Source organism: Palaemon carinicauda, chromosome 39 (genome assembly GCF_036898095.1).
Source record: "Palaemon carinicauda isolate YSFRI2023 chromosome 39, ASM3689809v2, whole genome shotgun sequence".
Lineage (NCBI taxonomy): Eukaryota > Metazoa > Arthropoda > Malacostraca > Decapoda > Palaemonidae > Palaemon > Palaemon carinicauda.
The window spans coordinates 14,244,035-14,270,703 of record NC_090763.1 but is presented as its reverse complement, the minus strand read 5'-3'; the positions used below and the strand labels follow the sequence as shown (position 1 = coordinate 14,270,703).

The 26,669-nt window shown below is 33.5% G+C and overlaps 1 protein-coding gene across 3 annotated transcripts in view; it reads left to right on the top strand.

Annotated features, from left to right (window-relative positions):
* Positions 1-23,994, top strand: part of LOC137631497 (UDP-glucose 4-epimerase-like) — a 48,051-nt gene extending 24,057 nt beyond the window's left edge. For 2 of the 3 annotated variants that reach the window (XM_068363260.1, XM_068363259.1), the window contains exons 4-10: positions 7,048-7,218; positions 11,891-12,004; positions 14,304-14,483; positions 15,932-16,112; positions 20,869-21,022; positions 21,641-21,771; positions 23,793-23,993. In XM_068363260.1, coding sequence (XP_068219361.1) covers positions 7,048-7,218; positions 11,891-12,004; positions 14,304-14,483; positions 15,932-16,112; positions 20,869-21,022; positions 21,641-21,771; positions 23,793-23,845 — 984 coding nt within the window. In that variant the 3' untranslated portion in view covers positions 23,846-23,993. Of the gene's footprint in view, positions 1-7,047; positions 7,219-11,890; positions 12,005-14,303; positions 14,484-15,931; positions 16,113-20,868; positions 21,023-21,640; positions 21,772-23,792 lie in introns of all 3 variants that reach the window. The other variant, XM_068363261.1, reaches the window with a different exon arrangement.
* Positions 23,995-26,669: the final 2,675 nt, after the last annotated feature.

The window sequence follows — 26,669 nt, the reverse complement described above, 5'->3', positions numbered from 1 at the left end:
TATTGTGCTATAGATGTGTACATTCATCATCATCATCATCATCTCCTCCTACGCCTATTGTCGCAAAGTGCCTCGGTAAGATTTCGCCAGTCGTCTCTATCTTGATCTTTCAATTCAATACTTCTCTATTCATCATCTCCTACTTTGCGCTTCATAGTCCTCAGCCATTTAGGCCTGGGTCTTCCAACTCTTCTAGTGCCTTGTGGAGCCCAGTTGACAGTTTGGTGAACTAATGTCTTGGGGAGTGCGAGGAGCATGCCCAAACCATCTCCATCTGCCCCTCATCATGATCTCATCCACATATGCCACTAGAGTAATCTCTCTTATAGTTTTATTTCTAATCCTGTCCTACCATCTAACTCCCAATATCCTTCTGAGGGCTTTGTTCTCAAATCTACTAAATCTATTGGATATTGTTTCATTGTCATACCACGACTCATGTCCATAAAATAACACAGATCTCATTAAACTGACAGCGTCAATAACCTTAGATGTCAGGATGCCAGAAAACCTCAAATCAATCAATCAATCAATCACTAAACTGATATATAGTCTGATCTTTATATGTAATTTCAGGCGATTTGTTTTCCAAATTTTACTTAACCTAGCCATTGTCTGATTAGCTTTTTTTTCATTCTTTCACTAAACTCTAATTCTAAAGACCCTGTATTGGAGATCATAGTTCCTAAATACTTAAATGATTCTACGTCATTAATCCTTTCTCCTTCCAATGATATTTCATCTTCCATTGCATATTCTGTTCTCATCATCCCTGTTTTTATTCCATTTATCTTCAGCCCAACCTCGTGTGATATTTCATACATTCGGGTAAGCAAGCATTGCAAATCCTGTGGTGTTCTGCTGACAAGGACAGCATCATCAGCATACTCTAGGTATGCTAAATTCCTATCACCAATCCAGTCCAATCCTTATCCACCATATCTGGCTGTTCTACGCATTACAAAATTCATGAGGAGGATAAACAACATAGGTGACAACACATTCCCTTGGAGTACACCGTTGTTCACTGGAAATTCATTTGATAAGACTTCATTAACATTTACATTGTACTTGCTATGCTCATGAACAGACTTAATCAAATTAACATATTTAAGAGGAATTCCATAATAACACAGGACTCTCCACAAAATTGGCCGGTGCACACTATCAAAGGCTTTTTCAGTCCCCAAATGAAGTGTACATTAACATTATTTTTTTCAATACGTTTTTGTTCTATAGAAGTGTACATTAACATTACTTTTTTTTCAATATAGTACTGTTTTCTAGAAGTGTACACAAACATTACTATTTTTTAAATGGGTGAATATCCTTAGAGTTTTTACTGTATGACATTTCTGACATGTTTTTTTCGTATCACATGTTTCTCTTTTGTGATTACAAAACGAAGTCTTTTTAATCTTCTTCATTCATCGTCTAATACAGTTTAAAGACATTTTCATTTATTGCCTATTTTCATAATTTAGTTGACTTCATCGTCAATATATTCAGGGCTAAAAACCCTTAATGGTCTGAGACACATTGAAGCGAATACTAATTTCTTAACATTATTACCCTGACCTAAATAGAATGGCACATATGCTGAATTATAAGTTGGTTATTAATTTGCATTAAACTTGAATATTATATTACATCTGTTTTTTTACGCTAGTACGAAAAGGGTAATCTATATCATTACAAAGTCCTCAGAAGAATATTGGGAGTTAGATGGCAGGATTAGAAATGATAGTGTGAGAGGTGTTTCTCGAGTGTCATATGTGGATAAGATCATGGCGAGGGGTAGATGGAGATGGCTTGGTCATGCTCTTCGCACTCCCCAAGAGAGTTTAGTTCACCAAACTTTCAACTGGGCTCCAAAAGACACTAGAAGAGTTGGAAGACCCAGCCGTACATGGCTGAGGCCTATAAAGTGTGAAGTAAGAGGTGATGAATAGAGAAGTATTAATTTATAATTTCAAGACAGAGACGACTGGCGAAATCTAACGGAGGCCCTTTGTGTCAATAGGCGTAGGAGATGATGATGATCTTTTTATTATTATTATTATTATTATTATTATTATTATTATTATTATTATTAAGCTACAACCATAGTTAAAAAAAAACAGGATGCTATAAGCCCAAGGGCTCCAACAGGCAAAATTAACTCAGCGAGGAAAGGAAATAAGGAAACAAAACACTAAAACAGTAGTGAACAATTAAAATAACATGTTTTAAGAACAGTAATTGTTCTTTAACTCATTAGTAAAATGTGTTGATGATACCAATCCATTTATTCTATCAACAAAAAAATTATGCACATTTTAATTTCTTTGCCAAATACATGTGATCATTATAGCTAAGTCATTATACATCATTCGTAATGCTACTTATTATTATTATTATTATTATTATTATTATTATTATTATTATTATTATTATTATTGGCCAAGCTACAACCCTAGTTGGAAAATCAAGATGCTATAAGTCCAAGGGCTCCAACAGGGAAAAATAGCTCAGTGAGGAAAGGAAATAAGGAAATAAATAAATGATGAGAATAAATTAATGTATCATTCTAAAAAACAGTAAAAGTGTCAAAACATATGTTTTGATATTACTTAATATTATCTGAACAGATTCCAAGTAAATGAACGTATTACTCGGAAATTGATTATTGTTATTATGTTCGAGATTGATTGATTGATTGATTTTAGGTTTTCTGGCATTCTGACACCCAAAGTCATTGACGCTGATATATGGCCAAGATAATATCCTCACGAATCCGTTTAATTCTATGTATTTATGATGATTATAGAAATTATTAAATATGGCTTTTTTTGTAATGAGTATGAATTCGTCTCTGATTAATAATAATAACAATAATAATAATACTTATTATTATTATTATTATTATTATTATTATTATTATTATTATTATTATATGTCCAAAAAAATATCCTCACGAATCCATGTAATTCCATGTATTTATGATGATGATAGAAGTTATTAAATATGACTTTTTTTTTTTTTTTTTTTTTTTTTTTTTTTTTTTTTGTCATGAGTATAAATTCGTCTCTTAACCGCCATTAGCCATCTGGTTCCTCGCATTTACATTTCCAAGTTTCGGGGAAATGCTAAGTGTGTGTGTGTGTGTGTGTGTGTACACTTGCGCATCAGAAATCGGTTTAAACGATTACGATTTAGGTCTGATATTATGGATGTGACGTATGTAGTTGTAGACCTATATGGCCAGGAGGGATGTTCACGTATACTCATTTTTTTTTTCAACGAGGCGCATTTGCACTGACTCAGCGGTGCCCTTTTAGCTCGGAAAAGTTTCCTACTAGCTGATTGGTTGCACGCAGCAGTGCCCTATTAGCTCGAAAAAGTTTCCTGCTAGCTGATTGGTTGGATAAGATAATTCTAACCAATCAGGTATTAGGAAACTTTTCCGAGCTAAAAGGAATAAACTTTTAGGAGAAGTTGTCTGAGAGATTACTTATTCATTACAGTGGAAGTATCTCAGCCTTAAAGCAGCCTCTAAATATTAAAGTTAATTTCCTCAAGAAAATGACCTAATTAAGATAACACTATTGATTTATTAAATTTCGTCTTTTCAGTATTGATATATGATGCTAACACTATCAATCATGGCTACGACTGTCCAGCCCAAAATCTTTAACATGATCCACCCACAAACATCGTGATTTGCCTCCACTCGAGTGGAATTTTGCTCCACGGTGGCTCGCTTGTTCTCAAACAATATCTCATAGCTCCTCTGTTCTGGCAAGTGGTTGTTTTTATGTATAAAACCAATAATACGCGCTCGTTGAGATATTTCTAATTTCTCATAGGGTTTACCACAAAAAATATTATAATTTTGTAGTTGGGAAGATGGAGAAAGGTAGAATAAGAGAATTTTTACATCTAAGGTTGAAGACACAAAATCAAGGGTCCCCAGCCTGGGGTACAATGTACCCTCAATTGTACATTTTTTCTCCTCTGGGGGTACATTGGATCTAAGAGAATATAGCCAGTACTGCGTAATACATGATGTAATTTGCATTGAGATTGAATAATATAAGTATATGACAGTATCAATTTGATTGTCTCTCTTTTTCATCTTCAATTTTAGGAGTCCACAGGAATCCGCAGAACCCCTGCACTAAATGAAAGATGGATGGTAAAAGGCTTGATAGCAAAGTCCAGTGATGTCCATATTCCATTTCTATTGTTGCATAGCTTGAATGAATAAGAATGTGTAGTGGGGACTAATGTGGTAACGTCCCTTACTGGTGATCGCTAGACTGGGGTTCTAGTCCCGCTCAAACTCGTTAGTTCCTTTGGTCGCTGTAATCTCACCATCCTTTAGAGCTAAGGATAGGGGTTTGGGGGAGCATATAGGTCTATCTGCTGAGTCATCAGCAGCCATTGCGTGGCCCTCCTTGGTCTTAGCTTGGATGGAGAGGAGGCTTGGGCATTGATCATATGTATAAATGGTCAGTCTTTAGGGTATTATCCTGCTTGATAGGGAAATATCACTATCCCTTACCCATTCCATTCATGAGCGACCTTTAAACCTTTACAGATTTGAAATGTTTTAGATTAGCTTCTGTAAGTCATTTATATTCATGTTTACCATTCCAGTGCTATGAATTTAGCCCCCCCCCCCAAAAAAAAAAAAAGAAAAAGTATTTTGCTATGTAAGTATTGTTGTGATATTTGTTGTACAGACCTCCTATTAACATACGGTTTCTTATGAAATATGTCCCTCGTCATTGACAACATTTAACTAAAATTGAAAACGTGAATCGGCCACCTGCCTGTCTAACTATCATCCTCACTAAAGAAAGATTTTCTGGAATAATGTTTAATGGAATAACTCATTTCTTTAGCATTCTTGCTTTTTTAAAGAATTTTATGAAGATTTGTTATGGAATCTCTTTTATGGCATTTGGATTAAGATTATTCATTTTGCATTGGTGTGTAGTTATCTCACTATATTGGATTCACCAAGAATTTGCCGTTTTGTGGGTTGTTGTGGCCTGATTGGTAACGCCTCTGTCTGGTGTTTGCCAGACGGGGGTTCGAGTCCCGCTCAGACTCGTTAGTGCCTTTAGCATCTGCAACCTTACCGTCCTTGTGAGCTAAGGTTGGGGGTTTTGGGGGAGCCTATAGGTCTATCTGCTGAGTCATCAGCAGCCACTGCCTGGTCCTCCCTGGTTCTAGCTTGGGTGGAGAGGAGGCTTGGGCGCTGATTGACCAGATTGCTAGGGCAATGTCACTGTCCCTTGCTTCTGCCATTCATGAGCGACCTTTAAACCTTTAAACCTTTAAACAAATTGCACAGTATAACTAATTTCGAGGCATTTTCAAAAGATGCAAATTAAACATCTGATTTATTGGTCAGTACACATTTAGTGGTTCAGAATTTGATTACCATAAAATTACACGGACGAGTGAATTTCAAGGTATTTTAAAAGCCACGTGTGATATAATTATGATTTATTAACGAATTAGCATTTTTCATGTTTGGGTGACGTAAAGATTTATGAATTACATGTTAATTAGGAAGGAATTTAATGATATGATTGATTGCTACTTTGATTAAAAGCATCAATAAGTATTTATTGATATGAAGGAGGGTATGTTATTTATGTACATATGAAATTACGTACTCATGCACTTATACATTCTCTCTCTCTCTCTCTCTCTCTCTCTCTCTCTCTCTCTCTCTCTCTCTCTCTCTCTCTCTCTCTCTCTATATATATATATATATATATATATATGTATATATATATATGTGTGTGTGTGTGTGTGTGGGTGTGTTTATATATATACACACACAATACATACATACTTACATACACACATTTATATATATATATATATATATATATATATATATATATACTTATATATACACACAATACATACATACTTACATACACACACGTATATATATATATATATATATATATATATATATATATATATAGGTCATCAACTCCTACGCCTATTGGCGCAAAGGGCCTCGATTAGATTTCGTCAGTCGTCTCTATCTTGTGCTTTTAAATCAGTACTTCTCCATTCATCATCTACTTTACGCTTCATAGTCCTCAGCCATGTAGGCCTGGGTCTTCCAACTCTTTTAGTGTCTTATGGAGCCCAGTTAAACGTTTGGTGAATTAAACTCTGTTGGGGAGTGCGAAGAGCATGCCCAAACCTTCTCCATCTACCCCTCACTATGATCCCATCCACATATAGCACTCGAGTAATCTCTCTTATAGTTTCATTTCTAATCCTGGCCTGCCATTTAAGTCCCAATATTCTTCTGGAGGCTTTATTCTCAAATTTACTAAGTCTGTCGGAGATGGTCTCATTGTCATACCACAACTCATGCCCATACAGTAACAGACCTCAATAAATTGATATATAGTCTGATGTTTATAAGCAATTTCAGGCTATTAATATATTTATAATTCATGTTTCACTTTCAGTACTACTAAAATGAATAATTTAGCTAATAATGTTTTTTTTTTATTGATTTTTTCACCTTCAATTCTACAAAAAAGTAGTTTATAATACCATGGTCTTCTTTCGTCTTAGGTTAGCGTTCTCTTGCTTGAGGTTACACGCGGGCACACTATTCTATCTTATTTCTCTTCCTCTCCATTTCTTAAAGTTTTTATAGCTTATATACAAGATATTTATTTTAATGTTGTTGCTCTTCTTAAAATATTTGTTTTTTCTTTGTTTCCTTTTCTCGCTGAGCTATTTTCCCTGTTGGAGCCCCTTGGCTTATATCGTCCTGCTTTTCCAGCTAGGGTTGTAACTTAGCAAGTGATAATAATGATAATAATAATAATAATAATGATAATAGTAATAATAATAATGCTTTTATAAATCCATGTTTCACTTTCAGTTCTACTGAAATATACCTATTAATTTTTTATTCATCTCACTTTTCATTCCACGAAAAAAAAAAAAAAAAAATTCGCTGTTAATGTTTCTCACATTCAACTTCCACCTTCAATTCAATCTTGTCAACAGGTCGGTTACGAGGTGATCGTTGTGGACAACTTCGTGAATTCCATTCCTCCTCAAAATGGATCCAAACTTCCTCCAGTTCTCGAGAGAGTCCAAGACATCACCGGCAAGACGCTCCACTTCCATGAACTTGATCTGACTGATCGCGAGGGTCTTCGAAGATTGTTTAAAATGGTTAGTTTGTGTTAGTTTGTCTCCTCTTCAAATTCAACTCTCTCTCTCTCTCTCTCTCTCTCTCTCTCTCTCTCTCTCTCTCTCTCTCTCTCTCTCTCTCTCTCTCTCTCTCTCTCTCTCTCTCATACTGTTTTATCATATCCATAAAATGCAGTGAGTTTTTTTAGTTTGTGTCTTTTCAAATCTACTGTTTTTGACAGGCATTGCATTTAGTCTCTCTCTCTCTCTCTCTCTCTCTCTCTCTCTCTCTCTCTCTCTCTCTCTCTCTCTCTCTCTCTCTCTTTCTCTCTCTCTCTCTCTCTCTCTCTCTTTTAAGACTAAACTTAAGAGGCTTTAGAAGGGGGATATTCAACAACAGACCTTATCCATGTGATTAACTAACTAATGGAAAAATCAACAGAGTATGACAAACCATTATGTATGGCATCTATAGACTATGAAAAAAGCTTTTGATTCTGTCAAAACTCCAGCAGTAATGAAAGCCTCTCAAAGACAAGGAATCGATGAATCTTATGTTAGAACACTTGAAGATATCTATACAGGAAGTACGTTAATCCTAAAATTATATGGAGATAGTGAGAAAATTCTGATTGAAAAAGGAGTTAGATAGGGAGACTCCATCTCTCCTAAAGTATTCACAGTGTGCCTAGAATTTATTTCTAAGAATTAAGATTAGGATAATCTAGGAATTAACATTAATGGGTAATACCTTAACAATTTAAGATTCACAGATGACATAGTTCTGTTTAGTGAATCAGGGGAGGAATGTCAAAAGATGATAGAAGATTCGAATAAAGAAAGCAGAAATATAGGACTGTTCAATGAAAATGCAGAGATAGCAAATAAGGGCTATGGGCGAATATTATGTACTTTTGACAGACAGTAAATGTTTCCCCAGGACATGAGACGGAAACCAAGAGAACGGATAATTATGGGATGGAGATCTTTTGGTGAACAAAATGAGATTATGAAAATTAAAATGCCACTTTCTCTAAAAAGTAATTAATCAGATGGTCATACCAGTATTAATTTATGCATAAGAAACTTGGAGCCTTAATAAAGCCTGAGGACATAAGCTGTATACTGTATTTCTTTTGGTCATGCGCAATAGCCTGGCTAGACATATAACTACTCGGTCTCTCCACGTCCCTCGTGTAGGTATTAGAGGAAGTATTCATTCCCTGGTGAGGGGAGTTATTGTTAGGAAAGACAGATCGGTGGTAAGAGTTGAATCTGAGTGTGTGTGCATATCTATCTAAATATTTAACCGTCATTTTTTATGGATCCTGTACACTAGTATTACATAAAAAGTAGCTAGTGGAACCCATTTAAAGAAGCTATACATTGAAATCAAGATGTATAAGTACACTAGTATTGCATAAAAAATAGCTGGTGGAACCCATTTAAGGAAGCTATGCATTGAAATCAAGATGTGTAAGTACACTAGTATTGCATAAAAAGTAGCTAGTGGAACCCATTTAAGGAAGCTATGCATTGAAATCAAGATGTGTAAGTACACTAGTATTGCATAAAAAGTAGCTGGTGGAACCCATTTAAGGAAGCTATGCATTGAAACATCTTCAGTACACTAGTATTGCATAAAAAGTAGCTAGTGGAACCCATTTAAGGAAGGTATGCATTGAAATCAAGATGTGTAAGTACACTAGTATTGCATAAAAAAATAGCTAGTGGAACCCATTTAAGGAAGGTATGCATTGAAATCAAGATGTGTAAGTACACTAGTATTGCATAAAAAGTAGCTGGTGGAACCCATTTAAGGAAGCTATGCATTGAAACATCTTCAGTACACTAGTATTGCATAAAAAGTAGCTGGTGGAACCCATTTAAGGAAGGTATGCATTGAAATCAAGATGTGTAAGTACACTAGTATTGCATAAAAAAATAGCTAGTGGAACCCATTTAAGGAAGGTATGCATTGAAATCAAGATGTGTAAGTACACTAGTATTGCATAAAAAAATAGCTAGTGGAACCCATTTAAGGAAGGTATGCATTGAAATCAAGATGTGTAAGTACACTAGTATTGCATAAAAAAATAGCTAGTGGAACCCATTTAAGGAAGGTATGCATTGAAATCAAGATGTGTAAGTACACTAGTATTGCATAAAAAAATAGCTAGTGGAACCCATTTAAGGAAGGTATGCATTGAAATCAAGATGTGTAAGTACACTAGTATTGCATAAAAAAATAGCTAGTGGAACCCATTTAAGGAAGGTATGCATTGAAATCAAGATGTGTAAGTACACTAGTATTGCATAAAAAAATAGCTAGTGGAACCCATTTAAGGAAGCTATGCATTGAAATCAAGATGTGTAAGTACACTAGTATTGCATAAACAGTAACTAGTGGAACCCATTTAAGGAAGCTATACATTGAAATCAAGATGTATAAGTACACTAGTATTACATAAAAAGCGGTCAGTGGAACCCATTTAAGGAAGCTATACAGAGAAATTAAGATGTAGGCTCTAAAGAGGGAGTTAGCCAAAGAAATCCTTCAATATCTAGCAGAGGATGGACCGAGAGGAGGGTACAGAGTAGAGACCTATAAGCTGAAGGTGGGGAGAGCAAGTAGTCAGGAGAGATGGAAGAAAAGGAATTGGGCAAATTGGCACAGAAAACATAGAAAAGAAATAAAAAAGAGCGGAGTTGATATATAAAAATAAAAATACAAAAAGTTGAAAATAGTGAAATACTGGAGTGATGGAGGTAGAATAGTATTTTTGTAAATTCGTAGTTGAGGATAAAAACATGAACTAGAAGTGGTTGGCACTGTGGAGAGACCAACAGAGAACTTGCTAACTGGATGGGAAAAGAGAATACTCGGAAAAAAAGAGAATTGAAAAGTCCCAGGACCAACTGGAAAAGTATCACCAAAGCCTGTCATCAAGGAGCTTACCAAACTAAATGAAATCACGACAAAGCGAAAGGTAAAGGTTTAAAGCTTAAAGGTTTCAGTTCTGATTTCATCTAAAGTGATGCTCACTAGGTGTCAGCCAGGTAAGCTCAACCTCAGCAGTTACCTCCCTAGTAAACAGCTTACGCTCACGGGCCTAGTTGGGGTTCAATCTGCTGTCCATGCAAAGGGAAGGATAGTGCGTTAACACTTTACTAACCAGTAGGATCCACGTGTAGTGAAAGAGCCATTTAGTAATAACTTACAAAGTTTATGGGGATACAAAGTCGAAATTACATAGGAATACGACTGCTTGAGCATGTTTTGAAAGTATTGGAACATGCTGGAGGAAAAGCATAAGAAATTATTTTAAACAGAAAAGAAAGGATTAAAATTATGATTGTAAAATATGTAGAATTTTGAGTCATGGCCAGTTTACAATGGGGAGATTATTTTGCAAAGCAATTAGTTATGCAGAGAGGTACTATCCAAAATCTGAAAAATAGCATAAGATATAAGTAATTGAAATGGTTTAGACGTGTGTTGAAAAGGGATGGGGATCAGTTGGTCGGAAAATTAGATGAGGAGTCAAGACAAAGACGTGGAGAGCTCAGAAAATCATGGTGAAGGGTTATAGATAAATGGTTAGATCTAATTTGAGTTTAGGCAGAAAGAGCTCAGGGTATAGAAGAATTGGGAGAGCTCTTTGCACATCAAACCAAAAGCTACTGGGTGCCAATAAACATTTTTTAACATGCTCCACCCACAAGCATCGTGATTGGGTGCCACTTTCTCACAGCTGATTCATATAAACATAACAATAATAATGATGAAAGGTTATAGATAATTCTGATACTTTAAAAGTGACTCACATGGGTGGTGTGCATCACGTTCATGTGCCTCTTGCTAGAACAGAGGAGCAATGAGATAATGTTTATGTGGGAGCGCAACGAGCCACGGCGGAGCATAGACAATTTGAGTGATGGCCAATCACAATGTTTGTCAGTGGAGCTTGCTAAATAGACAATTTGAGTGATGGCTAATCACAATGTTTGTAGGTAGAGCTTGTTAAATAGACCATTTGAGTGATGGCCAATCATAATATTTGTGGGTGGAGCATGTTAAATAGACCATTTGAGTGATGGCCAATCACAATGTTTGTGGGTTGAACATGTTAAATAGACAATTTGAGTGATGGCTGATCACAATGCTTGTCGGTGGAGCATGCTAAATAGACCATTTGAGTGATGGCTAATCAATGTTTGTAGGTAGAGCCTGTTAAATAGACCATTTGAGTGATGGCCAATCAAAATGTTTGTGGGTGGAGCATGTTAAATAGACCATTTGAGTGATGGCCAATCACAATGTTTGTGGGTTGAACATGCTAAATAGACCATTTGAGTGATGGCTAATCAATGTTTGTAGGTAGAGCTTGTTAAATAGACCATTTGAGTGATGGCCAATCAAAATGTTTGTGGGTGGAGCATGTTAAATAGACCATTTGAGTGATGGCCAATCACAGTGCTTGTGGGTGGAGCATGTTAAATATTTTTAGCTGCACTCAGTCGCTGCTCATCAAACCCAATAAAAAGAAGTTGAAATAAAGATATTTACAATAAAGGTAAGAGATGAAATAATTTGATAATCAGTCTCTAGTTAGCTGAATAATGATACATTGCCCCGTCATACCCCACCTATTTCAGGTAGTGGATATAAATTGTTTAGATTTTCTCCTATTTCCTTAATTTCCATTTCCAGTACAAGATAGGAGCTGTGATCCACTTTGCTGCTTTGAAAGCCGTCGGCGAATCAGTGAAACGTCCCCTCGACTACTATTTCAACAACATAACTGGGACAGTCACATTACTGCAGGTCAGTTGAGAGCCTTATTAATAGAATCTTGTGGCTTCGGAGAATCTTCCACTGCTGGTATAAAAAGACTTTTTTTTTTTTTTAATAGAATGATTAATAAGGTTTATAGAAAAATTCTATTTTACTGTGTTTGGTATGTAGAAAATCGAGATAAAGTTTTGATTTTGTTATAGCTTTAATATTACTAGTTTTTATTGCCTTAATAATAGAATCTCGTGGCTTTGGAGAATCTTCCACTGCTGGTATAAATAGCCTTTTTTTTTGATAGAATGATTAATAAGGTTTAAATAAAACCCTTCCATTCTACTGTATTTAATATCGAAAAAAATCGAGATAAAATTTTTATTATTTTGTCAAATTTAATATTATTGTTTTAATAATATAATCTCGTGGCTTTGGAGTATTTTCCACTGCTGGTATAAAAAACTTGTTTTTTTTTTTTAATAGAATGATTAATAACGTTTATATAAAAGCCTTCCATTTTACTGTATTTACTATGTAGAAAATCGAGATCAAATTTTTATTTTTTTGTCATAGATTTAATATTACTAGCATTTATTGCCTTAATAATAGAATCTCGTGGCTTTGGAATATCTTCCACTGCTGGTATAAAAGAGTTTTTTTTTTAATAAAATGGTTAATAAGGTTTAAATAAAACCCTTCTATTTTACTGTAGTATATAAAAAAATCTAGATAAAATTTTTACTATTTTGTTATAGATGTAATATTGCTAACATTTATTGCCTTAATAATAGAATCTCATGGTTTTGGAAAATCTTCCACTGTCGGTATAGAAAGACTTATTTTTTTAATAGAATGATTAATAAGGTTTAAATAAAACCCTTCCATATTACTGTATTTAGTATAGAACAAAAATCGAGATAAAATTCTTATTATTTTGTCAGATTTAATATTATTGCCTTAATAGTAGAATCTCATGGCTTTGGAGTATCTTCCACTGCTGGTATAGAGAGACATGTTTTTTTTAATGGAATTATTAATAAGGTTTAAATAAAAGCCTTCCATTTTACTGTATTTAGTATATAAAAATCGAGATGAAAATTTTATTATTTTGTTATAGATGTAATATTGCTAGTATTTATTGCCTTAATAATAGAATCTCATAGCTTTGGAGTATTTTCCACTGCTGGTATAAAAAGACTTGTTTTTTTTAATAGAATGACTAATCAGGTTTAAATGGAAGCCTTCCATTTTACTGTATTTAGTATGTAGAAAATCGAGATAAAATTTTGATTTTTTTGTTATAGATTTAGAATTACTAGCATTTATTGCCTTTATACCAGTATCTTTAGAGTATTTTCCACTGCTGTTATAAAAGAGATTTGCTTTTTTGATAGAAGATAAATATATGTATTTTTTAAAATTTTTAAGTAGGTTAAGCACGAAGATATATATATATATATATATATATATATATATATATATATATATATATATATATATATATATATATATATATATATACTGTATATATATACACATACATATATATATATATATATATATATATATATATATACACATATATATATATATATATATATATACATATATATATATATATATATATATATATATATACACATACATATATATTTATATATATACAGTATATATATATATATATATATATATATATATATATATATATATATATATATATATATTAAGCTATTTCCTTTAATTTTCAAAACCTGTTTCATGAAAAGTAAGTTAATGACGATGTGTGTGTATATATATATATATATATATATATATATATATATATATATATACATACATATATATATACATACATATATATATTTAACTTTTATGCCATTTCCTTTAATTTTCAGTAGGTTAAGCACGAAGATAGATATATATTTCTATTTCCTTCAATTTATAAAACCTATTTCATAAAAAGTAGGTTAAGCACGAAGATAAATATATATTTTTATTTCTAAACTATTTCCGTCAATTTTCAGAACCTATTTCAGGTCTTGAAAAGTGCAGTAGGTTAAGCACGAAGATATATATATATATATATATATATATATATATATATATATATATATATATATATATATATATATATATACAGTATGTATATATATATGTATATATATATGTATATATATATATATACAGTATGTATATATATATATATATGTATATATATATATATATATATATATATATATATATATATATATATATATATATATATATATCTATATATATATATAATTTTTTAATTTTCAAGCTATTTCCTTCAATTTTTCAAATCCTACTTCAGGTAATGGGCGAAGTAGGAGTTAAGCGATTGGTTTTCTCATCATCCTCAACAGTTTATGGATCAGCCAAATATTTCCCTACTGACGAAGAGCACACCACTGGTGTGGGCGTTACAAATCCTTATGGGAGAAGCAAATACATGTGTGAGCAGATCATGAAGGATCTTGCAAAGACTTCAAAGGTAAATGGAAATGAAGGATTAGATTCACTGAAGTAATGTGTTGAGTTAGTTGTATCTTATTTTTAGTTTTTTTATTGGATTTTTCCCTCTTAATAATGTTTTTTTTTTTTAATTACTTTCTCTTACTTCTATAATATTCTAATGTCTTTGTTACAGAAATTTAGGTTATTTCAAAGTATTATTTTTTTAATTCATTGGAATATTGAATTTAGTTTGATCTTATTTTTCGTTCTTTGTCAAGTTTTATGGAATTTTCCCACTCTTAATTCTGTTTTTTTTTTCTTTTACTTCAAAAATATTTTCATGTCTCCTTTATTACCGAAATTTATATTATTTCAAATTATTATTTTGATTGTTGCTATTCGTATCCAGTATTCCTTAAGAATGTTTTCATATCAAATACGTCAACTAGAACAGTTATGGAATGATCTTCCTAATCGGGTAGTTGAATTAGTAGAACTTCAAAAGTTCAAACTTGCAGCAAAGGTTTTTATGCTGAACAAGCTGACATAAGTCTTTTTATAGCTTATATATGACATATCTGTTTTGACGTTGTTACTGTTTTTAAAATAATTTATTGTTATTTTTTTTCTCATCGTTTATTTATTTCCTTACTTCCTTTCCTCACTGGATTATTTTTCCCTGTTGGAGCCCTTGGGCTTATAGCATCTTGCTTTTTCCAACTAGGGTTGTAACTTGCCTAGTAATAATAATAATAGTAATAATAATAATAATAATAATAATAATAATAATTAATAAGGATAATAATTAATAATTAATAATAATAATAATGATAATAATAATAATAATAATAATAATAATAGTAATAATAATAGTTTGGATTCGGAAAATTTGCAGACCTGTGAATTAACTAATTTTCCATCCAAACCTCTCTTTTCTCATCAGATTTTGGGATTAAATTTTGGTAGTTTTTGCCGCTTGGCTAAGCAATAATAGCAATTATTAAGTTTTTTTTTTTTTTATTAAAGTAACATTTGTATATTTATAATACTAAGTATGCAGTTAATTCTAATAGGAATGCCTTCTCCATCATAAGGGTCAATTGTAAACAGTATTATAGAAGTTTTATTTAGGCTATGACTAAGTTGTGGAATGATCTTCATAATCAGGCAGTTGAATTGGTGGAGCTTCAAATATTCTAACTTGCAGAGATTTTTTTTTTCCTTTTGCTTTTTTTTTCTTTTTTTTACAGGATGACATACGTCTCTTTTATAGTTTATATATGAAAGATCTATTTTAACGTTATTACTGTTCATTGATAATCTTATTTTAATTGCTCATTACTTCTCTTGTTAATTATTTCCTTTCATCACTGGGCTATTTTTCCTTTTAGAGCCCTAGTGCTTATAGAATCCTGCTTTTCCACTTAAGGTTGTACCATAGCTAATAATAATAATAATAATAATAATAATAATGCTTTCCTACAGGATTGGAAGTTAGTTCTTCTGCGGTATTTCAACCCTGTAGGAGCTCACGAGTCAGGAATGATTGGCGAAGATCCTCTAGGAATTCCTGTCAACTTGATGCCTTATATCGCCCAGTGTGCAGTTGGCAGAAGAGAGAGAGTGGATGTCTTTGGAGGAGATTGGGATACCCGCGACGGATCGTGTAAGATTTGATTATTGGTAGAGTTCTCTTGCTTGAGGGTGTACTCGGGTACACTATTCTATCTTATTTTTCCTCTTGTTTTTGGTAAAGTTTTTATAAGTTTATATAGGAGATGTTTATTTTAATGTTACGGCTCTTAAAATATTTTAGTTTTCCATTTTTCCTTTCCTCTCTTGGCTATTTTCCCTGTTGTAGTCTCTCTAGGCTTATAGCATCTTGCTTTTCCAACTAGGGTTGTAGCTTAGCTAGTACATACATACATATACCAAGGCACTTCCCCCAATTTTGGGGGGTAGCCGACATCAACAAATGAAACAAAAACAAAAAAGGGGACCTCTACTCTCTACGTTCCTCCCAGCCTAACAAGGGACTCAACCGAGTTCAGCTGGTACTGCTAGGGTGCCACAGCCCACCCTCCCACATTATCCACCACAGATGAAGCTTTATAATGCTGAATCCCCTACTGCTGCTACCTCCGCGGTCATCTAAGGCATCGGAGGCAGCAGCAGGGCCTACCGGAACTGCGTCACAATCGCTCGCCATTCATTCCTATTTCTAGCACGCTCTCTTGCCTCTCTCACATCTATCCTCCTATCACCCAGAGCTTCCTTCACTCCATCCATCCACCCAAATCTTGGCCTTCCTCTTGTACTTCTCCCATCAACTCTTGCATTCATCACCTTCTTTAGCAGACAGCCATTTTCCATTCTCTCAACATGGCCAAACCACCTCAACACATTCATATCCACTCTAGCTGCTAACTCATTTCTTACACCCGTTCTCTCCCTCACCACTTCGTTCCTAACCCTATCTACTCGAGATACACCAGCCATACTCCTTAGACACTTCATCTCAAACACATTCAATTTCTGTCTCTCCATCACTTTCATTCCCCACAACTTCGATCCATACATCACAGTTGGTACAATCACTTTATCATATAGAACTCTCTTTACATTCATGCCCAACCCTCTATTTTTTTACTACTTCCTTAAGTGCCCCCAACACTTTGCAACCTTCATTCACTCTCTGACGTACATCTGCTTCCATTTCACCATTTGCTGCAACAACAGACCCCAAGTACTTAAACTGATCCACCTCCTCAAGTAACTCTCCATTCAACATGACATTCAACCTTGCACCACCTTCCCTTCTCGCACATCTCATAACCTTACTCTTACCCACATTAAGTCTTAACTTCCTTCTCTCACACACCCTTCCAAATTCTGTCACTAATCGGCCTAGCTTCTCTTCTGTGTCTGCAAGCAGTACAGTATCTTCCGCAAACAACAACTGATTTACCTCCCATTCATGGTCATTTTCGTCTACCAGTTTTAATCCTCGTCCAAGCACTCGAGCATTCACCTCTCTCACCACTCCATCAACATACAAGTTAAACAACCACGGCGACATCACACATCCCTGTCTCAGCCCCACTCTCACCGGAAACCAATCACTCACTTCATTTCCTATCCTAACACATGCTTTACTACCTTTGAAGAAACTTTTCACTGCTTGCAACAACCTTCCACCAACTCCATATAACCTCATCACATTCCACATTGCCTCCCTATCAACTCTATCATACGCTTTCTTCAGATCCATAAACGCAACATACACCTCCTTACCTTTTGCTAAATATTTCTCGCATATCTGCCTAACTGTAAAAATCTGATTCATACAACCCCTACCTCTTCTAAAACCACCCTGTATTTCTAAGATTGCATTCACTGTTTTATCCTTGATCCTATTAATCATTACTCTACCATACACTTTTCCAACTACGCTTAACAAACTAATACCTCTTGAATTACAACACTCATGCACATCTCCCTTACCCTTATATAGTGGTACAATACATGCACAAACCCAATCTACTGGTACCATTGACAACACAAAACACATATTAAACAATCTCACCAACCATTCAAGTACAGTCACACCCCCTTCCTTCAACATCTCAGCTTTCACACCATCCATACCAGACGCTTTTCCTACTCTCGTTTCATTTAGTGCTCTCCTCACTTCATCTATTGTAATCTCTCTCTCATTCTCATCTCCCATCACTGGCACCTCAACACCTGTAACAGCAATTATATCTGCCTCCCTATTATCCTCAACATTCAGAAAACTTTCAAAATATTCCGCCCATCTTTTCCTTGCCTCCTCTCCTTTTAACAACCTTCCATTTCCATCTTTCACTGTCTCTTCAATTCTTGAGCCAGGTTAATGTGGGTAAGGGTTAGGTTGGGTAGGGAATGTTGGGCGTTTGTCAGTGCGTATGGGCCAGGTAGTGAGAAAAGTGAAGAAGAGCGGAATGAGTTCTGGAATGAATTAACTAGTTGTGTAGAAGGACTGGGTAGAAGGAATTATGTAGTTGTCATGGGTGACTTGAATGCTAGAGTGGGCGCTGGAGAGGTAGAAGGTGTCATTGGGAACTATGGCGTACCAGGTGAAAATGAAAGTGGTGAGAGACTGGTAGATATGTGTGTTGAGCAAGAGATGGTGATAAGTAATAGCTTTTTCAAAAAGAAAGATAAAAATAAGTATTTATGGGTAAGAGTGGCAAATGGAAGAGTAGTAGAAAGGGCATTAATGGATTATGTGTTGATAACTAAAAGAATGTTTGGAAGATTGAAAGACGTGCACGTGCTTAGGGGTATGGCTAACGGTATGTCTGATCATTTTTTGGTGGAAGGAAAATTAGTTGTAGCAAAAGAGTGGGGGAATAGAGTAGGTGGATGTAAAAGGGAGCTAGTGAGGGTTGAAGAGCTAATAAAACCGGGGGTAAAAAGTAAATATCAGGAAAGGTTGAAAATGATATATGACGAAGTGAAAGTAAGAGAAACTGGCAATTTAGAGGAGGAGTGGAAGTTAGTAAAAGAACATTTTGTTGGGATTGCAAGTGATGTGTGTGGCAAGAAGGTTGTTGGAGGCATCATGAGGAAGGGCAGTGAATGGTGGAATGAGGGAGTGAAGGTAAAAGTGGAAGAGAAAAAGAGGGCTTTTGAAGAATGGCGGCAGAGTAATAGTATAGAGAAGTATGAAAAATATAGAGAGAAAAATGTGGAAGTAAAGCGCATGGTACGTGAGGCAAAGAGGGCAGCTGACCTGAGGTGGGGTCAGGGATTGGGTCATTCATATGAAGAGAATAAGAAAAAGTTTTGGAAAGAAGTGAAGAAAGTAAGGAAGGCTGGCTTAGATAGTAATAATGATAATAGTAATAATAATGATAATAATGATAATATTTAATAATAATAATAATAATAATAATTATAATGATAACAACAACAGCTACAATAATAATAATAATAATAATAATAATAATAATAATAATAATAATAATAATAATAATAATAATAATAAATACTCTTGTTTTAGGTCTTTGTATTTTCTCTTGCCCTTGTGTATAGTAATTCATTTACATTTCATTCTCTAAGAGCAACATAATTATTTTGAGTCTTCTAAAACTCCATTATTTCTTTCTGGTGACTTTTTATAATCAATAAAAGAGTTACTGTACTACAAAATATTCTTTCTGTAGTTCTTGGTATTTTTCTTGCACTTTTGTCTTGTAATCAATTTACATATTCTGCAGGCAATAAAATAGATAAATATCATAAGAGCAACAGGATTCTTTTGATTCTTCTAAAACTACGTTATTTCTATTAGATATTTTTTTTTAATCAATAAAACTATTACTTTGCTAATACAGAGCTGATGTTTTCTCTAAACTCCACTATTTTTACCTAATGACTTTTAAATTAATAAAACAATTAATGTATTACAAGGGCTGGTATTCAAGGAAAAAATGAATAATGGATGATATAAACATAAAATTCAGTTATAAGTATTTGTGGCTTCATGCATGTTATAAATCTCCATTATTTTTAGAATGTAACAGGTAGACAATTTATTATTATTATTATTACTTGCTAAACAACAATCCTAGTTGGAAAAGCAGGACGCTAAAAGCCCAGGGGCCCCAACAAGGAAAATAGCCCAATGAGGAAAGGAAAAAAGGAAAAAATATTTTAAGAACAGTAACAACATTAAAATAAATATTTTAAATATAAACTATAAAAACTTTAACAAAACAAGAGGAAAAGAAATTATATAGCGTGTCTGAGTGTACCCTCAGGCAAGAGCATTCTAACCCAGGACAGTGGAAGAGATCTAGAGACAGGACCAGGTGAAGGCAATTGACAGCCCACGTTGAGGACATGGCACCTCGATAGATAGATAGATTTTTATCTGAGGACTTTTTGAAATTAGCAAAACAATTACTGTACTAAAACAATAGAGCTGAGTTTAAAAAAAGTGAAAAAAAAAACGATAATACTGTATAAACATTATAAGATCCATTTGTAACTATTTAGGACTTCATGCATGTCATAAAACTCCATTATTTTTATCTGAAGCCTTTTTGAAATCAACAAAACAATTACTGTACTAAAACATTAGAGCTGATATTAAGAAAAGTAAAATTCATATATATATATATATATATATATATATATATATATATATATATATATATATAGATCTATATATATTATATATATATATATATATATATATATATATATATATATATATATATATATATACATGTATATATGATATATACACACACACACACACACACACACATATATATATATATATATATATATATATATATATATATATATATATATATATATATATATATGTATGTATGTATATATATAAACCATATAAATTCCTTTTGTAGGTATTCGTGATTTCATGCATGTCATGGACTTAGCAGAGGGGCACAACGCTGCTCTTGGCAAGCTCTTCGATGAGAATTTCCACGGAGCCAAAGCTTATAACCTGGGCAGAGGCCAGGGAGTGACTGTCTTGGAAATGATTGCAGCTTTCAGCAGGTAAAGATTTTGGGGATCATCACTGAGTTTCTTCTTTTTTCTTCAGCACTAAGTTTGCTTATTCCTCATCACTAAGTTTCTTCTTTTCTTTCAGCACCAATTTTTTTTCATCAATTTTTTTTTTTTTTTTTTTTTTTTTTGCAAATTGTGAAGTGTCGTTCTTGGAGGGGTAACATCATAATATTTCAGTATTTTTACTTTTTAGATTATGAGTTGTGATTTTCTAGAGAACAATACTAGGTTTCCTTTTTGTATGTTTTTTTGCAAATTGTGAAGTGTCAGTCTTGGGGGAACATCACTATATTTCAGTTTTTTTCTTTTTAGATCGTGAGTTGTAATTTTTTAGGGAACATCACTAAATTTCATTTTTGTTTTGGTTGTTACAAATTTTGAACTGTCATTTTTTAAGGGTCTTCACTATTTTTTGTTCGCAAATTGTAAAGTATAAATTTCTATGGAATTTTGATCCGGGAAAAACTTACTAGAAAAGCCTACTAGACTTACCAAGAAAACAGAACACAAGAATGATATTTATAGATATATGCATTTAGTCGTATGCATATTAATTGCATATGCTTTACATAGAAGCGATACTAACAAACCTCATCTTGTACATAGGGCGTGTGGAAAGGATATTCCCCACAAGATAGTAGGAAGACGAAGTGGCGATGTGCAGCAGACAACATCATCAGGAAAACTGGCTGAGAACGAACTTGGATGGAAAGCTTATCGCACTGTGGATGATATGTGTACGTATAACCTTTATATTATTATTATTATTATTATTATTATTATTATTATTAGCTAAGCTACATCCCTAGTTGGAAAAGCAGGATGCTGTAAGCCTAGAGGATCCAACAGGGAAAATAGCCCAGTGAGGAAAGGAAAAAAGGAAAATAGAATATCTTAAGAAGAGTAACAACATTAAAATAAATATCTTCTATATAAACGATAAAAACTTTAACAAAACAAGAGGAAGAGAAATTAGATAGAATAGTGTGCCCGAGTGTACCCTCAAGCAAGAGAACTCTAACCCAAGACAGTTGAAGACCATGGTACAGAGGCTATGGCACTACCCAAGCCTAGAGAACAATGGTTTGATTTTGGAGTGTCCATCTCCTAGAAGAGCTGCTTACCATAGCTAAAGAGTCTCTTCTACCCTTACCAAGAGGAAAGTGGCCACTGAAAAATTAGTGCAGTAAACCCCTTTATTGAAGATGAATTGTCTGGTAATCTGTGTTGTCAAGTGTATGAGGACAGAGGAGAATATGTAAAGAATAGGCCAGCCTATTCAGTATGGATGTGTGTAGGCAAAGGGAAAATGAACCATAACCAGAGAGAAGGATCCAATATTATTGGTTCCAACAGGAAAAATATCCCTGTGAGGAGAGGAAAGAAGGAAATAAACTACAAGAGAAGTAATGAACAATTGAAATAACATTTTAAGAACAGTAACAACATTAAACTAGATTTTTCATAAATAAACTATAAAAAGATATTTGTGTCAGCCCGTTGAATAAGAAAACTTTCATTGCAAGTTTGAGCTTTTAAAGACTCGTGCATATGAAGTAAAACGCTGATTTAAAAAATTTGGCCTATGTATGCCTAATCTTGTCAAAGTTCTAAATATTTGGTATTTTGGGCACGTTTATCTGTTATCAGCCCCTAGGTCATACATACTCTCCCCAATGATAATAATAGGTAGTAGGTTGGCCAGGGCACCAGCCCCCGTTGAGATACTACCACTAGAGAGTTCTGTGGTCCTTTGACTAACCAGACATCTACATTGAATCCTTGTCTTTGGTTACGGTTCACTTTCCCTTTACCTACATATACACCGAATAGTCTGGCATATTCTTCACAGATTATCTTCCATCCTCATACACCTGACAACACTGAGATTACCAAAAAATTCTTCTTCACCCAAGGGGTTAACTACTGCACTGTAATTGTTCAGTGGCTACTTTCCTCTTGGTAAGGGTAGAAGAGACTCTTTAGCTATGGTAAGCAGCTCTTCTATGAGAAGGACACTCCAAAGTCAAACTATTGTTCTCTAGTCTTGGGTAGTGCTATAACCTCTGTACCATGGTCTTCCACTGTCTTGGGTTAGAGTTCTCTTGTTTTGTTAAAGTTTTCATAGTTTTTATAGGACTTCTTTATTTTAATGTTACTGTCCTTAAAATATTTTATTTTCCTTGTTTCCTTTTCTCACTGGGTTATTTTCCCTGTTGGGGCCCCAGGGCTTATAGCATCCTGTTTTTTCGAAGTAGGGTTGTAGCTTAGCAAGTAATAATGATAATAATTAGATTCCTAAAATGCCTGTATTCTGGATCTCAAACTGATGGCTTTGGTGATTATTTTAAGCCAATGATACAAAATTTAAATTCTGTTTCATCTTGGAATAAAACTTTAGACCTGAATGTTCTCCTTGAGAAGGTAACTGACTACAGCACTCGCCTTGCTCTCAAATTGACATTTCACAAAATATGAAATGAAACATAACTTATCTTTTTCACTCTAACTTAATGAGAACAATCTCATTGTTCATAAACATTGTTTTTTAAAGTATTTTAATCATGATAATGACAAAAAAAGCCATTGTTCATAAATGTTTTTTTTAAGTATTTTCATCTTGATAATGACAAAAAACACCATTGTTCATAAACGTTGTTTTTTAAAGGAATTTAATCATGATAATGACAAAAAAAACCATTGTTCATTAACGTTTTTTAAAGTATTTTTAATCATGATTTCTCTTTTCTTTCCATAGGTGCTGATACATGGAGATGGCAAAGCAAGAATCCAAATGGCTACCGTCTTTGATTTGAATCTGTTTACTTCTAGTTAATCCAAATCTAATATATAAATAATGAAGATGTATTCTCAAGTAAAAGAATTCGAGTACCCTTTGCCTGTTTATGTGAGAACGAAGTTCTGCTTCCTTCTTACGTCCGTGTACCCCAAATTACAGATTCGTAAAGAATATAAAGATATATAAGATGAAAATATCAACTGACTAATTAGGAGTAAAATTCCTACTGTATGTGCAGAGTATTCCAGAAGTGCCAATTAAATACATAGATATTTTTGTGTTGGTTGAGTCTAGGTACTTCTAAAAGCTATAGTAATATTGGTTATTGAATCGACCTAAAAAAAGATATAGGAAAGTAGTAAAAAAAAAAAAGAATCACTTCAAATTATATTACTATAATCAATACATAAAAGGAATGAATGACACCATCATTTAATAAAAAGGACACACATAATTTGTTCCACAATCTTTTCTGTTAAAACATTTAAAGTTCTTGACTACACACAATCTTTTCTGTTAATATGTGCAAAGTTCTTGACTACACACAATCTTTGATAAAACCTGCAAAGTTCTTAACTACACTCAATCTTCTCTGTTAAAACATGCAAAGTTTTAGACTACACATAATATTTTCTGTTAAAATGTGCAAAGTTCTTGACTACACACAATCTTCTCTGATAAAACCTACAAAGTTCTGAACTACACACATTCTTCTCTGTTAAAACCTGCAAAGTTCTTGACTACACACAATCTTCTCTGTTAAAACCTGCAAAGTTCTTGACTACACACAATTCTTTCTGTTAAAACCTGCAAAGTTCTTGACTACACACAATTCTTTCTGTTAAAACCTGCAAAGTTCTTGACTACACTCAATCTTCTCTGTTAAAACCTGCAGAGTTCTTGACTACACACAATCTTCTCTGTTAGAACCTGCAGAGTTCTTGACTACACGCAATCTTCTCTATTAAAACTTGCAAAGTTCTTGACTACACACAATTTTCTCTGTTAAAACCTGCAAAGTTCTTGACTACACACAATCTTCTCTGTTAAAACCTGCAAAGTTCTTGTCTACACACAATCTTCCCTGTTAAAACCTGCAAAGTTCTTGGCTACACACATTCTTCTCTGTTAAAACCTGCAAAGTTCTTGACTACACACAATCTTCTGTTAAAACCTGCAAAGTTCTTGACTACACACAATTCTTTCTGTTAAAACTTGCAAAGTTCTTGACTACACTCAATATTCTCTGTTAAAACCTGCAGAGTTCTTGACAACACACAATCTTCTCTGTTAGAACCTGCAGAATTCTTGACTACACGCAATCTTCTCTATTAAAACTTGCAAAGTTCTTGACTACACACAATCTTCTCTGTTAAAACCTGCAAAGTTCTTGACTACACACAATCTTCTCTGTTAAAACTTGCAAAGTTCTTGTCTACACACAATCTTCCCTGTTAAAACCTGCAAAGTTCTTGACTACACACAATTTTGTCTGTTAAAACCTGCAAAGTTCTTGACTACACACAATCTTCTCTGTTAAAACCTGCAAAGTTGTTCACTTTGCATTAGTGCTTTACGAAATTTAGGTTCTAATAAGAAGCTTGGTGACAAACATGAGATTTGTATTGTATATCCATTTATTTCTGAATTTGAAAGTAAATTGATAGTTAAACCTTTTATTTTGCATATCTAATTTTCATGATATCATTTAGTGATGTAATTTTCCACTCCTCTTTCTATTGTTTTAAATATTTATGAAAAGAAAGATAGGATAAAGAACCGGATTGATTACGTCAACCATTGGTCTAGATCCATAGCTGTTAGGCTGCTATACAACTACCTGCCTTCATCATAGAATTTAACTATATTAGGATTATTTTCACCAAATCTTTTCCCCCTCTATAAATCCTGCCCATAGACTTGACATGATGTAAAGAAAGTGACTTAATAACTTGTAAAGTGAAGTGAAAATAAAAGAAAATAATTAGATGAAAACTTTCTCAACCTAATTTCAATCATTTATTTTTGCATCCTGACACTTATTTACTGAGATGCATAACTTGGAACAATTTAATTTTTCATACAGATATATGCAGTATCTCTTCCTCTACTCTTATTACCGTGTTAAAATCTTATTTCTTTATTTTCTCTTGTTTTCCTCTTGAGTGACTTACCTCCTTCATAAATGATTTTGACCATCTCTGTTTTGCTACTGGGACTCAAATTATCAAATATATTTTGTCAAGAAGCCTCTAATATCCATATTCCACCTTTTATCGTATTTACTGTCTCCTTATCCTCCTATACCAAAGTTTACTCGTGACTCTTCAAGCCCCGTCTTTTAGTTTAATTGTGTAATAGGTAATTTACACATTTATTCTGTGTCCTTAACCCCGATAAGAAAATGTCTATTTTCTCTGTTTTAGTTCACATCACAGACGATTAGATTTGTCTCAAAAACAGATTGTGAATAAAAAATTTTGTGATTTAATTCTGTTTGCCAAACATCTGAAATTCGTCGAATGGGAAATTGACATGGTGTTTGTCTTTACGAGTATTTTCTTAATCCAACCGAGTGTTATTCTTTTCTATATTCATTGTTCATTTCTAAACATTCTCGTAAATAAAATTTATTATTATAATTTATAGAAACGATGTTTCCTAATTTTTGGCCAAGTAAATTAATTTAGGTTGAACCATAGTTTGTCTTTGCTGTGAACAAAGCGACCACGAGATTTTATTTATCTTTTTTATTTGTTTACGTTTTATGAAATAATTATATTTCTCTTAAGATGATGGTTTATTGATCAAATCTAGTTCATTAAAAGATTAGGA